Here is a 15,133-nt window from a genome sequence, read left to right as displayed (position 1 = left end):
AACTACAGAAGTGAAGGTTTCTTTGGAGAACTACGGAAAGAGACTGTAGAGCACTACAAAATAAGTGTACAAACAGTGTGTAAAAGACAATCTAAAACAAGCTTAAGATTTTGTGACTCATTGATGATGAGCACTGTAAGACAGAAAAATAGTGACCAAAGTGATGGTGAGAGCTTCCAAAGAGCTATATTTTATCAGGGACTTGACAGTCTCACAGCTGAACTACAGAGGCGTATTTCAAAGAAGAATTGTGAGATAATGCAAGGGGTCCAGTCTCTCAACCCAAAGAATACAACATTCTTGAATAAGGAATCTCTGTTTGTCTTTCCTCAGATATTTGAGGCCCTCAAACATGAGGTTCATCAAACATAGCGGTTTCTTGATAGGAGAGAAAAAAGTGGAAGCGACAGACGGTTTGTTCTCCTTGACTTTGTTGTATTTCTAGAACCTTAAAAAGAGGTCTTCCTAGAGATATTTCGAATTAGTAAGATTTCTCATTACACCAGTCAGCACTGCTTCTTATGAGACACCTTTGTCAGGTGCTGGGAGTCTTGGGACCCTGGACAAGTGTGAGTGTAGAGTAGAACCCTCCCCTACTGTCGGGATTTTAAAGAAGGGCCCTTCATTCCCTGTTGGAGCCTAAACTGATATCTTAGAACCTGGCAAGTAGAGATTAATTTGCCTTCTGACAGCTCTTCCTGTTATAAGGAAGGGATGGAGTACAAAGAAGGCAGGAAGGTTGAAAAGGCTGGGACTCTCCTTGTCACAGGGCATATGAGCTTGGGTAATGGTCTAGGGGAATATTACCACTTGACGGTCTATGAGTCTTAGGATGCACCCTGTATGATTGACGCTTCTGACTCTGGCTAAACAAGTCCGTAGAGTCAATAATGCTATAGCCATTGTGGTTGTGCACAGGTACAGCTAATAAGGCAGGCATTCCTTCAGCATGGCGGAGTGGGTATTTGTTCATCATTGCGTCGATCCAAGACGCAGTTTTGAGTTACACTTCGAAAGGCAATGTCTCTGATTACTAATGTAACCATGGTTCCCTGAGAAGTGGAACGAGACACTGCATCTCATTGCCATCCCTTGGGCTTGCCTGCATGGGTCCTTCAGACAAAAAAAAAAAAAAGGTAATGACGTCTATTGCAGGCGTCCTCTTATACACATGGGAGCTCCGGTATTGACTTCATGTTGGCCAATTAAATTGTCGTGTGTATACACATGCTTCAGACATCGGTCACATTGATGGCATTCTCCATAGCACTGATCCAAGACGCAGTGTCTCGTTCCCCTTCTCAGGGAACCATGGTTACATTCGTAACCTGAGACATTTTCTAGCCCAATGTTATGATCCAAAATGCAAATTGCTTTGTTATACCTCTACCTCGTGTCAGACAAGTGTGTGTTTGTGCACCTGAGTAATGGTGGGCCAACTTAAACCCTAAAATTTTGTACAAACACAATAGGGTTCCAGCACCTTTGGTGGATTATCCCTTACATATATTAGTAAATGTCATCAAACCTTAAATTTCTTTAATATGCATTTTGTCAAGTACAATTCAACAGATATCCTGTGCTCAAAGAATAGGGAGCGGTAAACACTGCATAATGGAAATGCATTGTCCGCTCCGCATCGTACCAAACCGCACCCGTTAGCTTTTCTAAAATCACTGTAAATCACAACTTTTTGAGGCTGGGTATTATGTACATACCACACATGGATTAGGTTTATTCTGCACAGCAACAGACAGAGCTCCAGCACTGATGTTCTGAGAAAGAAACAAAGGACACTTCAGAGTTCATTCTGGAAATTAAAATGAAAGACAATAAAGCAAAACCATTAAATAAAACTTACAACAAGGGATCCCCAGTAGGTTATGCCACTAAACAAAGAAACAGCAGGGAAATTGTAGACATCAGTGGTGCGTACAATACCAAATAAGAAAACCATCACTCCAGTAATTATCTGGACAGCCTAGAGAGGGCAGATATGGGTCAAATGTTTATATTTTTCCATATTATATTTCTGTCATGTTATGTCTTTCATGTTTGGACACACACTCCAACACACAGAGAGAGAGAGAGAGAGAGAGAGAGAGAGAGAGAGAGAGAGAGAGAGAGAGAGAGAGAGAGAGAGAGAGCTGTTAATGCTCTATTAATGCTGTTCAGACAGCAGGTGTATTAGTCACATTAAGACCTTCTGCATGGATCTACTGGTTTTCACTCAACTGTTTACATTTACTTAAGAACCAATTGCATTTACTTAAAAGCTCCACACGATGGGCATCTTAACATAATCGTGTGTGTATATACTATGTGACCGTTCAAGTATAATAAGACATGAAAGAGAACTGAATTTGGGATGCACACTGTCTGAGAGAGGCATGTTCTGTGTGTGTGCTTCAGGTGTGTCAGTCAGCGTAAGCACAACTCTGAGTTCTTTATGTCACGATCCACACTCAAAGAGACGAGGGAAGATCCAATAATGCAGTGATGTTTTATTAGGGAAATCCGTAACTCATAAACAGTCCAGGCAGAGGTCAAAATCCAAATAAGCAATCCAAACACAAAACAGGTAAACCAGAGCAGGTTTGGATTTTGTGTTTGGATTGCTTATTTGGATTTTGACCTCTGCCTGGACTGTTTATGAGTTACGGATTTCCCTAATAAATAAGGATGGCTGACGCGAAACAGTCGTTCCGAAGCTTTGCGAGATCCCGAAGCGCAGATGTTTCGAAACACTGATCCGAAGCGTGATTCAAAACACCTATGTCACGTCACTATGGCCAAACGAAGCCTCGAAGTGTTTCACTAAGTTGTTCATCAGGTGTGGTCCGCCGAATCAGCGTTTGATTGACACGGTCGGGAACAGACCACACAATCGCACATCTGTATAAAAGTGAAATCAACGCATATTGACCTCGTGGGTTTTTGTGAGAGGAGTTTGATTTTGAGATAGCGGATTTTTGGTGATATAGTGACATAGTGCGATTTGATTAGTTATAGGCTATTTAGGCTTGCATTTAAATTTAACTGGAATTTAAATGAAACTGGAAAGAGATAGCAGTAATCTTTCCTCATTTGTATGTCCTAGCTAAAAAAAATATCTCCCCCGTCTGCGTCAATGGCCTCGTGGTCAGTGAGCCGACATGTAGCGTCTTTGCACTCGGGCGTCCCGAGTTCGAGTCCCGGCTCGTGGACCTTTCCCGCCTCGTTTTTTTGTCATCTCTCTACTGTCCTGTCACAATAAAAGGAAAATCACCAAAACAATATATATATATATATATATATATATATATATATATATCTTTGCATGCCAGCAACAAGTGTCCCTTGTGAGAGGATTTTTTCAAAGGCTGGAGAAATTATCTGTAAAAAAAGAAGTAGTCTAAGTCCTTCCACAGCAGAGAAATTAATATTTTTGAATAAAAATCTCTAAAAAAGTGAGACATTGTGGCTTGATTTCTTTTATTAATATTCATTTTGCAAGACCAAAATAACATTATGCACAGTGAGGAGCCTATAGGTTACAATCTTCACATATTAGAAAATTATAATAATAAAAAAACAACAAATTTTTTTAATGGCTCGTCAAGGTTGTTTCAGATCAACACCTGCAAGTGACCACTAGGTGTCACCATTGAGACGGGTGTCGGATTGATTCGAAGCCTCGAAACAATATGGCACATTTGGTTCAACTGTTTCATTGCTTCACGAGGCCTCGATCTGGCCATCACTACTAATAAAACATCACTGCATTATTGGATCTTCCCTCATCTCTTTGAGTGTGGATCGTGACATAAAGAACTCAGAAGTGGCGTGATAATTACAAGGACTCCGTGACACATACTAAAACAGACAGGGTTATATACACAGGGAAATGACAATGCTAATGGGGAACAGGCTGAGTGCAATGATCAGTGATAAGGGACAGCTGAGTGCAATGAAAAGACAAGGCTCATGGGGGATGTAGTTCAAGAGTGTGATGGACACCGTGGGGAAGGAGGATATCTAGTGGTGACCCAAGGAACATAAACCAGACACTGTGACACTTTATGCATGGCTTATTGAGCTTAACTCTTTTTAACTTCATGCGCATACTCTTTTTTCTGATTTTTCTTTATCTCTCTTATGTGTCAATAGCTTTAAGTAGTACTGTGTTTACATACCACGAAATAAATGAAGATGGGTATAACACATTATATTGTCACCACAATATATCGTCATACTGTCCAATTTCATTATTAAATGCATTACCCCCAGTGCCTTTGGTTGTGCTTTTGAGAAATGTGTGATATTCTCCTCTGGCCTCCTGTCCATCATCACAAATAACCTGTGGATTTACTTGGATGACAACTGTTGCTTTGTCCGTTGAGATGACCTTGCTGGTTTCCATTCTAGGCAAAGTTTGGGATTTCCCCTGTAATTAAAGGACAAGTTTGCACATTTTATGAGTTGTTTAATGTGAGAAATGTGTTATTACAGTGTCAGTAATATGGGTGAGCAACCTAATGCAAGGCTAGTTATGAGTAACACACATGGTTTAACAGTGTCCACATAAACCAGCATGACAAAACGTAGTGAATTTACTAGTTGCTATATCAACACTATATAGAGAAAAAATTGTGCTAAAATTCAAATAATAATAAATAAATAATACATTTAATTAATTGAATAATAAAAAGTAATTTTTTGTCACATATAGTTAGTAGTATAGTATAAATACAAAATATATATGGTTTGTCTTGTATATTTTTTTGTATTAGATCAGATAACATTTTAAGCTGTAATATGGCCATGTTACAATGTGGGGCATGTTGTCACATTTCACTTCCGAAGAAAAAAACATACTAGTGGTTTTAATTTAATGTGGGAAAAAATAAATACTCTGAACCCCAAGTGGATTTTTCACAAACTGAGAAAGTCAAAAAGATCCGCTCTCCCTAGATGTAAAATAATAATGTGTATTATTTCTTGGTTACCTGGACCCAGATCTACAGCAAAAATCCACCAGATGTATATAACTAACTAACTAAGTTATAAGTAACACACATGGTTTAAAAGTGTCCACATAAAGCAGATGTATATAACTAACTAATATATATATATATATATATATATATATATATATATATATATATCAATTAATTAACAAATCAATTAGCCTGTGATTTGGCGTAAGTCGACTTGCATACGGCCGTCTGCCGGAAGCTAGATATTTGAGTCCATAAATATTTAAATATGGTTATTTTTCTTGCACAAACGCATCGCTTCGCTTCAGAGGGCCTTTATTTAAAAAAAAATCACAAATGTTAATTGATGCATGAAATATTTACCTGAAATGAAATGAGTTGTTGATGTGGATGTCTGCTCGCTCTTATGGCGTATCTTGTGTGTGTGAACAGTGAAGAACCGCTGAGGAGGAGCTTGCTGCATATGAACTGGCTTTATACTTTATGTTCATGCCTTTCCTCCTCAAATTCAAAGGGCTTTACATATAGATCAAAATTAAAGGTTGCATAAATTATAGCCATTTGTTGAGATTAAACTAAATCTGTGCTTAAAAGCACCAGCAGATGTGTCTGTGTTCCTATTAATAATCCTATTGTTGGGCACTCATTTATCATTAAAAAATGATGGAGGCTTTCAATTATAAATTCAATTCAGTTAGGATTTTTCTGTATCTTTGTATGGCTGAATTGAATTATAATATCCCCTATGAACGATGAGTGTAAAGCAAATATGAGGGACACTGGAGCACTGAGGCATTACTAAATATATATATCATTAGGATGAACTGATAAACTATATACCTTGAATGCAATCTAAATTGCTCTGGAAAATGATAATAATTATGTGGGTGTAATGTAGAAATGTAATAGTGAATCATGTAGATGTCTTGTTTTGCTAAAACTATAGCAGAATGCCCTAGTTTCACAGCGAGGTGAAAGGCAGTTTTCCATTGTGGTTGCTTTATTTCCTTCCCATTCTGCGAACTGTAACTTTGCTCGTGTGAACAGAACTGTGGGGAGTGCTGTGTTTGATCAGACTGCAGTAATGTAATACTTGTACAACCTAGAAGATTTAGGTTGCCCCTTCATGAGCATAGATAATAACATACTGTATAGATAAAATATCACCGGCTTTCCTAGTTATGTTTGTCACAACATGCTCACACTTACCATTTAGTTAGTTTAGTGAAATATTGGCACTAGATGCAGGTGTCTTTGCAGATACTGAGACTGGACTCAGAAGATGAATTGACCACAAACTTTAATGAGGTTTTCTTTTCGTGCACAGGGACAACTTCTTGTTCATGGAACCTGGGTATTACTTGGTTAAACAGTTCAAAATGATGTATTTATTGTAATTATTATTATTATTATTATAGGTTAAAAACCTACAAACATTTGATGTATACACATTATTTGATGTTCTTTCAATTCTCAATTCTCTTTTTTTCAGTTGAGTTCCTGTAACAGCTGAAAGGACCCAACGACAGAATCCATCGGGTGGGCGAAGGTATACTGTGTGTAGGTCTTTACAGCGCTTCTGTGAAGTTCACTTAATATAGTTTCAATTTTATTCTAGTGCCCTGCTTAATCTGCTGGAGAGGGTGCACAGATGGGTGAGGAGAGAAGTCTGGGCAAGGCGATGTCTTTGAGGTCTTCTCTCCAGATTACTGAGTTTTATTGTTTTATTGCAGGGGTTTTATCTCATCTTCTGAAAACCAGTCTTACACTTGAGATTGTAATTCCTGGATCTCCTCACTGTGACTCAGTATCCTTGGGAAGTAACAGACAAGAAATGTTACAAACATTCACACTTAATATCAATTTTAATTTTACCATTGAGATCCACGCGCCACACAGACTCACTACTGTGATACATAACTGTCACATCGTGTCAAGCAAGGACAAGGATCTGCAGCTTTTTACTTTATTAAACAAAACAAAAACAGTAATCCAACAGGCAATAATAAATGTGACAGCTTCACACTACACACAAAGAGGTGAATAAATCTGAGGGCTTAAATACACTCAAGATAACGAGAACTAAACAAGACACCGTAGTAACCATAGTTTAGACTAGGAAACAGGAATTAAGAAGATCAGGAACATACAAACTAAACGTCCATGGAAATGAAAATGTAACCAAGACATCATCATTAAAATAACGAAGTGGAAAAACCTACTCTAACTCACTTCAACAATCTAGCAATAGGATGAAGCATTATTTGAAATCATTACCTGGTTTAGTGCCACATTAACCACTGTAGAGTCATTGTTGCTGGTGGCTTTACAGGCAAATGCTGAGATCCAGATGGAGATGATGAACTGGAGGATGGAGAACACCAGCAATATTCCATTGACCCCCAGATCATATCTCTAAAAAATATTCAACATGATCATATGACAGTTTGTTTTTAACAAATAATATCCCATCAATTATATTGAGTGAATTCATATATATAGATATATAGATTTTTTAGATGTCATCATTCAGTGTCATCATGTCATCATTCAGATAACATTAATATAGTATTGCACACTGTACATTTAATGCCTTAAGACCGAAGCAGATGCGAGGAGAACTATCATAGACATCGTTGCAAATTTCATCAGAAATAAATCCTATTTCTATTGACACCAGAAGAATGGCGAGTCCTGCAGTTATGGCACTGATCACATTCATTATCAGAGAAGCTTTCACCTGCAGGAAGAGAAACTGACATGTGAAAGGCGAAATAGTAATGGTGTGAACTTATAAAATGTCCTGAACTAACTTTTTTAATATGTAAATGGATAATGAGTCAGATGTCCTTTCCACATCTTTATAGGATGAATGTTCGGTAACACTTTACTTGAAGGGGTTGTGCATAAGACTGACAAGACACATGTTATGAATATGAAGGAGGTTTTATGCATGTTTAAGAAAACTGTCATTAAGTGTCATTCGCTCAATTATGACATTTTTAATGCAAATATGACATTGTTTGAGATGTCTTTGTCATGACAACTTGACATTAACAATACATCATAACCTGTCATAAATGTGTCATATATGTTTATAAACATGACATAGCAGATTAATTGGTATATATTAATGGGTTAACATTACATTAAACTGTCATGTGGTTAGTTTTGACACTGGCTGTCATGAGGCCATTATAACTGTCATGAATATATTTCTTGACCTCAACTACAGTGGTACTAATTTAATTTGTCATTAAAATGTTGTAATGGCCTCATGACAGCCAATAGGCGTGTTTCCGTTAAAGATTTGCGCAAAACTTTTGCGATTTTTTTCTAAATATCGATAAAAAACTATTGCGAAATGACGGCGTTTCCATTAACGATGTTATGCGACTAAAACGTCATTTTTTCCTCTCGCGATAAGTCATTCCAAAAATCATGGCAACGGACGTTGGTAGGTTTATATATAGCCAGGTTTATATACAGCCACGTACCGCATAGACATTGTTATTATTAATGGAAGGAGACGTATGTGTGTTATCCAAGCATTAATGGCAAGGAAAGACCCTTATACTGTGAGCGGCACATATGAAGTGTTTCTGGGTTTTTCTCCCTCATTTCTGCTCTGAGGTCTTGATTGTGGCATTTCTTTGAGGCTTAGAATCCAGTATTTCTGTCATTATTTTGTCTTTTATGAATTAAATAAAGAACTCTGTCTCGTATTACGTCCAAACACACCGCGCCTTCTAAGTCAGGTGACCTGTAAATGCGCAAAAACTTTTTCCATTGCAGTTTTGTTAAATATTCCTTTTTCGAATTGCCTGAAAAACCACCTCATGCGAGTGTAAAAACTTTTTTGCGATAAATGGGAGTTTTTGCTAAATTGACGTGTTTCCATTGGGCGTATTTTCAATTCTCAATTTCAATTTGCGCAATTTGAAGGGAAATGGAAACGCGGCTACTGTCAAAACCAACCACATGACAGTTTAATGTAATGTTAACCCATAAAGTGGTTTCTTAAGTTTTATAATTAATCTGCTATGTCATGTTTATGACACATTTATGACAGGTTATGATGTATTGGTAATGTCAAGTTGTCATGACAAAGACATCTCAAACAATGTCATATATTAGCATTAAAAATGTCATAATTGGGCGAATGACACTTACTGACAGTTGTCATAAACATGCATAAAACATCCTTCATATTCATGACATGTGTATCGCTATGAACCTTAAATTATACGTTTATCTCTGTAAAGCTGCTTTGAAAAAATCTACATTGTTAAAAGCGCTATATAAATGAAGATGACTTGACTTGATGTGTCATGTCAGTCTTATGCACACCCCTTCAAGTAAAGTGTTACCCATTGGGCAAAGAAAGCTAAGTTCTCTTACGAGAGGTTCTCTCGTATTGCGTAAGTTGCTTGCGCTACGGGTAAAGTTGTCTTTTCTCGAGATCTGAAGCCAAAAAATTATCCTTAATTTTGTATTTATTGTCAACGCAGTGCGGCAGACAGCAGACCATAGCAGGCTGTAAGAGCGTGCTCATTGGCTGTCCTGCGGCAACTGCAGCAGCCTACCAGTGAGCCCTGCGTGAACGTCAGGCCCTGAAAGCTTTTCCCTTTGAACCATTAGATTCCGTGGATTTGAAATACCTTTCGCTTAAAACCGTTTTTCTGATAGCTCTGGCATCAGTAAAATGCGTGGGGGATTTACACGCGCTGTCTGTCATCCCTGCGTGTCTCGAGTTCGGACCTAATGACTCTAAAGTCATCCTCAAACCGAGACACAGTTACGTCCCAAAAGCGATTGGCACTCCCTTTAGGGCGCAGATCATCTCCCTGTCGGCTCTGCCAGCATCCGACAGTGATGATAGTGATAACCTCCTATGCCCCGTCAGGGCGCTGAGAGTGTACATCACACGCTCCGCCGCCTTCAGGCGTTCCGAGCAGCTTTTCGTTTCGTTTGGTGGGCGCACCAAGGGTCTCGCCGCCTCGAAACAGAGCCTGTCCAGATGGATAGTGGACTCAATCGCAGCTGCATATGCATCCAAACACCTGCAGTGCCCTATGGGCATCAGAGCCCATTCCACCAGAGGCATGGCCTCTTCGTGGGCTTGGTCTAGCGGGATTTCTATTCACAACATATGTATGGCGGCAGGCTGGGCCTCCCCCTCCACATTCGTGAGATTTTATAATCTGGAAGTCCCCGCCTTGCAGGCTAAACTGTTATCAGTCTAAGCGGGATGTATATTCTGCCCATTTATTATGCGCAGACTACTCCTGTGTATTACTAGCTTTTCTGGTAAGCTGCACTAGGGATAAAAGTCTCTATATACAGACCGGCGGTTCTGCTCTGTATTTTCCCCATCATGCGCTGATGTATTAGTGCGGGCCCGCGTTGCTGGCCGCCTATTCTTCACTTGCAGTGCCGCTCTGTACCCTTATGAAGTGCTTATGACATGTGCTGGCCCGCGTTGCTGGCCGCCTGTTCTCGCATGTTGTTTTCCCCGGGTTCCCTGGGAATCATACATTGATGCTCGGCGCGCACGGCGTTGACAAGGGGTTCCCGTAGCGTAAGCAACTTACGCAATACGAGAGAACCTCTCGTAAGAGAACGTACTTGGTTACCTAATGTAACCTCGGTTCTCTCTAGAAGAGGGAACGAGTATTGCGTAACCTGCCGTGTCGCGCCACGAGCTTATTTGCTTCAGTCTATGAAAACCAGAATTCCAGCCTGTGAGCCCCTCTTTTATACACGATAGCCACACTCATTCTGGCGGGCCAGGCGCGTGGAGGGCGCGAAGGAAGGCTGCACTGGTAGGCTGCTGCAGTTGCCGCAGGACAGCCAATGAGCACGCTCTTACAGCCTGCTATGGTCTGTTGGCTGCCGCACTGCGTTGACAATAAATACAAAATTAAGGATAATTTTTTGGCTTCAGATCTCGAGAAAAGACAACTTTACCCGTAGCGCAAGCAACTTACGCAATACTCGTTCCCTCTTCTAGAGAGAACCGAGGTTACATTAGGTAACCGAGTACGTTTTCATAAAAAACAGGTAGATAGAGAAACGTGCTGTGTAGAGTTTTGTTATTTAGAGTTTAGGGATGAAAATAAAATCACACAGGCCTTTTACCTTGTAGCCCCATTTTACCCTACTCTTTACCCTAAGTCTTTACTTAAAGAACAGATGACTGAAAGCACTTTGTGCTCGCACAGCAATTACTCATGAATGTGAATAATAGCATATGTATACAGTAGAAACATTGTGACAAAAGAAGAGTTATGAGCAACAGATTTCAGCACAGCATACTGTATGTACATACCACACAGAGATGAAGTTTATTCTGCGCAGCAACAGACAGAGCTCCAGCACTGATGTACTGAGAGACAAACAGGACATTTCACAGTTCATTCTGGAAATTCAAATCAGAGGCAATAAAGCAAAACTATTAAATGAAACTTACAATGAAAGATCCCCAGTAAGTTATTCCACTAATGACAGAAAGAGCTGGGTAATAGTTATAGAGGACGCTGGTGGTGCGTACAATACCAAATAAGAAAACCATCACTCCAGTCATTATCTGGACAGCCTAGAGAGGGCAGATATGGGTCAAGTGTTTATATTTTTGCAAGATGGCATATCCTACATGTTTTGGCGCACGCACACACACAACATAAGCTACATTATTGTTTTATGCATTACAGTCTAAAGGCAATCAGACAAACACACATCTATTAACTTGAGGACATATGACAACAGCTTTTTATTTTTTGTTCATTTTATCACAGAAGAAAATGAGATACTAAAAATATTCATCATTAAATGCATTACCCCCAGTGCCTTTGGTTGTGCTTTGAAAAATTCAGCGAGAGCCGTATTGTGATATTCTCCTCTGGCCTCCTGTCCATCACCACAAATAACCTGTGGATTTACTTGGATGACAACTGTTGCTTTCTCCGTTGAGATGACCTTGCTGGTTTCCATTCTAGGCAAAGTTTTCACCTGTAATAGAGATTGCAACTCACTTAAGATAGCTTCTTTCTGCTTTTCATGTACAGTACAGTATTTATTTTTGGTCACACTTTATTTCTATGGTCTGCTTTAGGCATTCTACTAACCATCAGTAACTTTGCAACTACATGTCAACTAACTCTCATTAGAGTATCAGTAGATTGTAGTAAACCGTTAGTAGAATAAAACCCTATTCGGACGGGACTAGTTTGACATGGAGAGGTGGGGTAAAGTAATTATTACCAGAGCCTTTCAGTGATTTTAGACGCGTCTGAATGTGCATCTCAGTGATCATTACGGACAATGTCAGTAAAGATTACAGCGACTTTACCTTCTATAAAAAGGTCCGGACTTTAATGACTTTAGATAATACTAATCCCGTGTGAATAGACCCGCTGTAAATATACGTAAATATTCAGGCATTTCGTGTTTAAAAGTAGTTTTCCGAGTTTTTACAAGTATGGATGCGTTCTAGAAGGACGAGTCTATGGCAAAACTCAAGTGTTTTACACACACCATTCAGATCACAAAGCAAGCCGATCCATGTTGATAAGCAACGTAATACACACATGACGACAGGAGTGACGGCGGTGTGTAAAGTTACTCTCCTACTTGAAAAGTACGAGTTACTCTCCCACTTCTGCAGGTTTTACTGAGATTTCTTATCCTGTGTGAACTGGCCATTAATATGTAAATGTAGTAAAATTACATGACTCCATCTACCCTTGAAAAACGAATCCTGTCCGAATAGGGTTAAGTTGACATGTAGTTGCAAAGTTGCTTATAGTCAGTAGAATATAACGACCATCACAATAATCAGCAGATATTAAGCTGACAGTCTACCAGTGCTCTGAGCATTAGTTGACAAGTAGTTTTAAAGTTAGTTGTAGTTTGTAGCATGTCTAAAGGGGACTATCAAAAATAAAGTGTTACCTTAATACTTCACTACGCATTCGCCGATGCCCTTGTCCAGAGTGACAAACTGATACTATATAACAAGAAAATTACTAATGCTTACATTAGCTTACAATGTAATACAAAAGTAAAAGTAAAAAGGACTGCACATCTAAAAGTCTTATAATACTCTATACTCATTTCATAATCATTTGATTTTCTGAGATAAACAGTTAAGATAAATGTAGTTTTAATAAGAAAGCCTTTGGAGTTTCTTCTCTCTTCTGAAAAATCAGAGGATAAAATTTACATTGTTCGCAAATATTTTGCATGATTGTATTTTCTGAAGCCTAATATCCAAACAAATCCCAAAACTTTTAAATGGAATTTTATTAGCCAAAAGTATATTAATAAATGAGCAACAATTAAAACAATCTCTGGAGTAAATGATCACAAAAGTAAAAAATATAGATATTTTAAATGATGTATCAAAGTGTGTAAATAATTATAGGCATTTTAATGTCAATAAATAAATAATAATAAACTTTAAAAATTTTACTTAATGCTTGAAATATTTTACCTGAAATGAATTGAGTAGTTGATGTGGATGTCTGCTCGCTCTTATGGCGTATCTTTGTGTGTGTGTGAACAGTGAAGAACCGCTGAGGAGGAGCTTGCTGCATATGAACTGGCTTTATACTTTATTATGTTCATGCCTTTCCTCCTCAAATTCATTTTTACATATAAATAAAAAAAATTAAGTGGCGTAAATCATGGCCATATCTGTCATTTCACGAGTTCACATGTACATATAATCTGGAGTCCGAGGGATTTGTCCTGATCCCAGAGAACTCCCCCCATCCCAGGCTGTGAGAGGAATAGTAGAAGTGAGGAGATGTGGAGGAGGAGGAGGGATAAACTGTCAATGATCAGAGGTAAGTCTGCTGGATATAGACCTCTTAACTCGCTAATTGAGTTGATTAACGAAACGTGCTCCTCCTGAACTTGTTAACGATGTTAATAAAGCATCATTAAAAGCACCAGCAGACGTGTCTGTGTTCAAAACAAACACATACACACAAATAGTATGTGTGAACTACTGTGCCACATATTCCATTCCCTAACCCTAAAACAACCTCTTAGAAACATAGAAAACATTCAGCATTTTTATAAACGTAATGGCCCACACCAGTGAGGTGCCAGGCAGTTCACCATTGTGGTTGCTTTATTTTTCCTTTACTTTCGTCACTTACCGAGGCCAAAACCATTTTCTTTGTTTAGAGGAACATTTCTCAGTAGATGCAGGTGTTTTTGCACAAACTGAAACCGGATGAAGAGAATCAGTTGACCTCAAACATTTTCCAAATGTCATGAACCGGGACAGCTTCTTGTTCATTAAACTGAAACCTTTCATTTTTAGTTGAAAGCAAAATAAAAGAAAGAAAGTGCAAGTCTTTGTTACATCAAGTAGTTTGATATACTTTCATTTCTCGAATTACCTGTACATCAATTAGTATGCTGGTATCCCTGACCTAGAACAGAACTGTGTGTGTGCGTGCGTGCGTGCGTGCGCGTGTGTGCGTGCGTGCGTGCGTGCGCGTGTGCGTGCGTGCGTGCGTGCGCGTGTGTGTGTGTGCGTGCGTGCGTGTGTGTGTGTGCATGTGTGTGTTCCACTGTATCACAACAGACTAAATCTACAAGTATACAATATATTTATTCCAAATCTTGCTTAACAAATACAAGCTTAGACCCATGTCAAATATGAAATGAAAATACAGGACAAAACATTAGGCCTTGAATAATGCAGAAGTATGAGGCCAATTTTCCAATAATTATAAAATATGCACAAATATTCTTGCTTTTTTGTTACAGATGTGTGTGTTTTTTACGTGATATTATTGCAACCTTTAAAAGGTAGGATCTCCTCACTGTGACTCAGTATCTCTGGAAGTAACAAACAATATATATATTAGTACACAAGATCCACACACCATAAATACTACATAAATACACCCACTTCAACAGTTTAGAAGGAAAAGTTTACTGTAGTTTACAATGAAACATGCTGGTTTTTGCAAATTAGTTATTTTCTTTGTAGCATAACTACATTTCAACAATTAACTAGAATAAACTTATTTTGGTAACTAACAAGAAGTACATTAACACCAAAGTTACTACTATTAACTAATATGGAAGCAAGATTAACTAAGCAGTAAGTAATAGAAGATTTAGTACAAAGG

The 15,133-nt window shown here is 38.6% G+C and overlaps 1 protein-coding gene across 1 annotated transcript; it reads right to left on the bottom strand.

Annotated features, from left to right (window-relative positions):
- Positions 1–1,654: 1,654 nt before the first annotated feature.
- On the bottom strand, positions 1,655–13,992 carry LOC309502594 (membrane-spanning 4-domains subfamily A member 5-like). Its single transcript, XM_082174995.1, has 9 exons — positions 13,474–13,992; positions 11,820–11,990; positions 11,452–11,577; positions 11,311–11,367; positions 7,564–7,719; positions 7,257–7,394; positions 4,264–4,426; positions 1,862–1,981; positions 1,655–1,775 (listed from the first exon to the last, which is right to left on the bottom strand). Exons 2-8 carry the CDS (start codon positions 11,970–11,972, stop codon positions 1,923–1,925), a joined length of 852 nt encoding a protein of 283 aa, XP_082031121.1. The 5' UTR covers positions 11,973–11,990; positions 13,474–13,992; the 3' UTR covers positions 1,655–1,775; positions 1,862–1,922.
- Positions 13,993–15,133: the final 1,141 nt, after the last annotated feature.

Source organism: Leuciscus leuciscus (genome assembly GCF_965113295.1).
Source record: "Leuciscus leuciscus genome assembly, chromosome: 7".
In the NCBI taxonomy this organism is placed as follows: Eukaryota; Metazoa; Chordata; class Actinopteri; order Cypriniformes; family Leuciscidae; genus Leuciscus; species Leuciscus leuciscus.
Note: the sequence above shows the minus strand (reverse complement) of the source record. Positions and strands in the feature narration are given on the sequence as shown.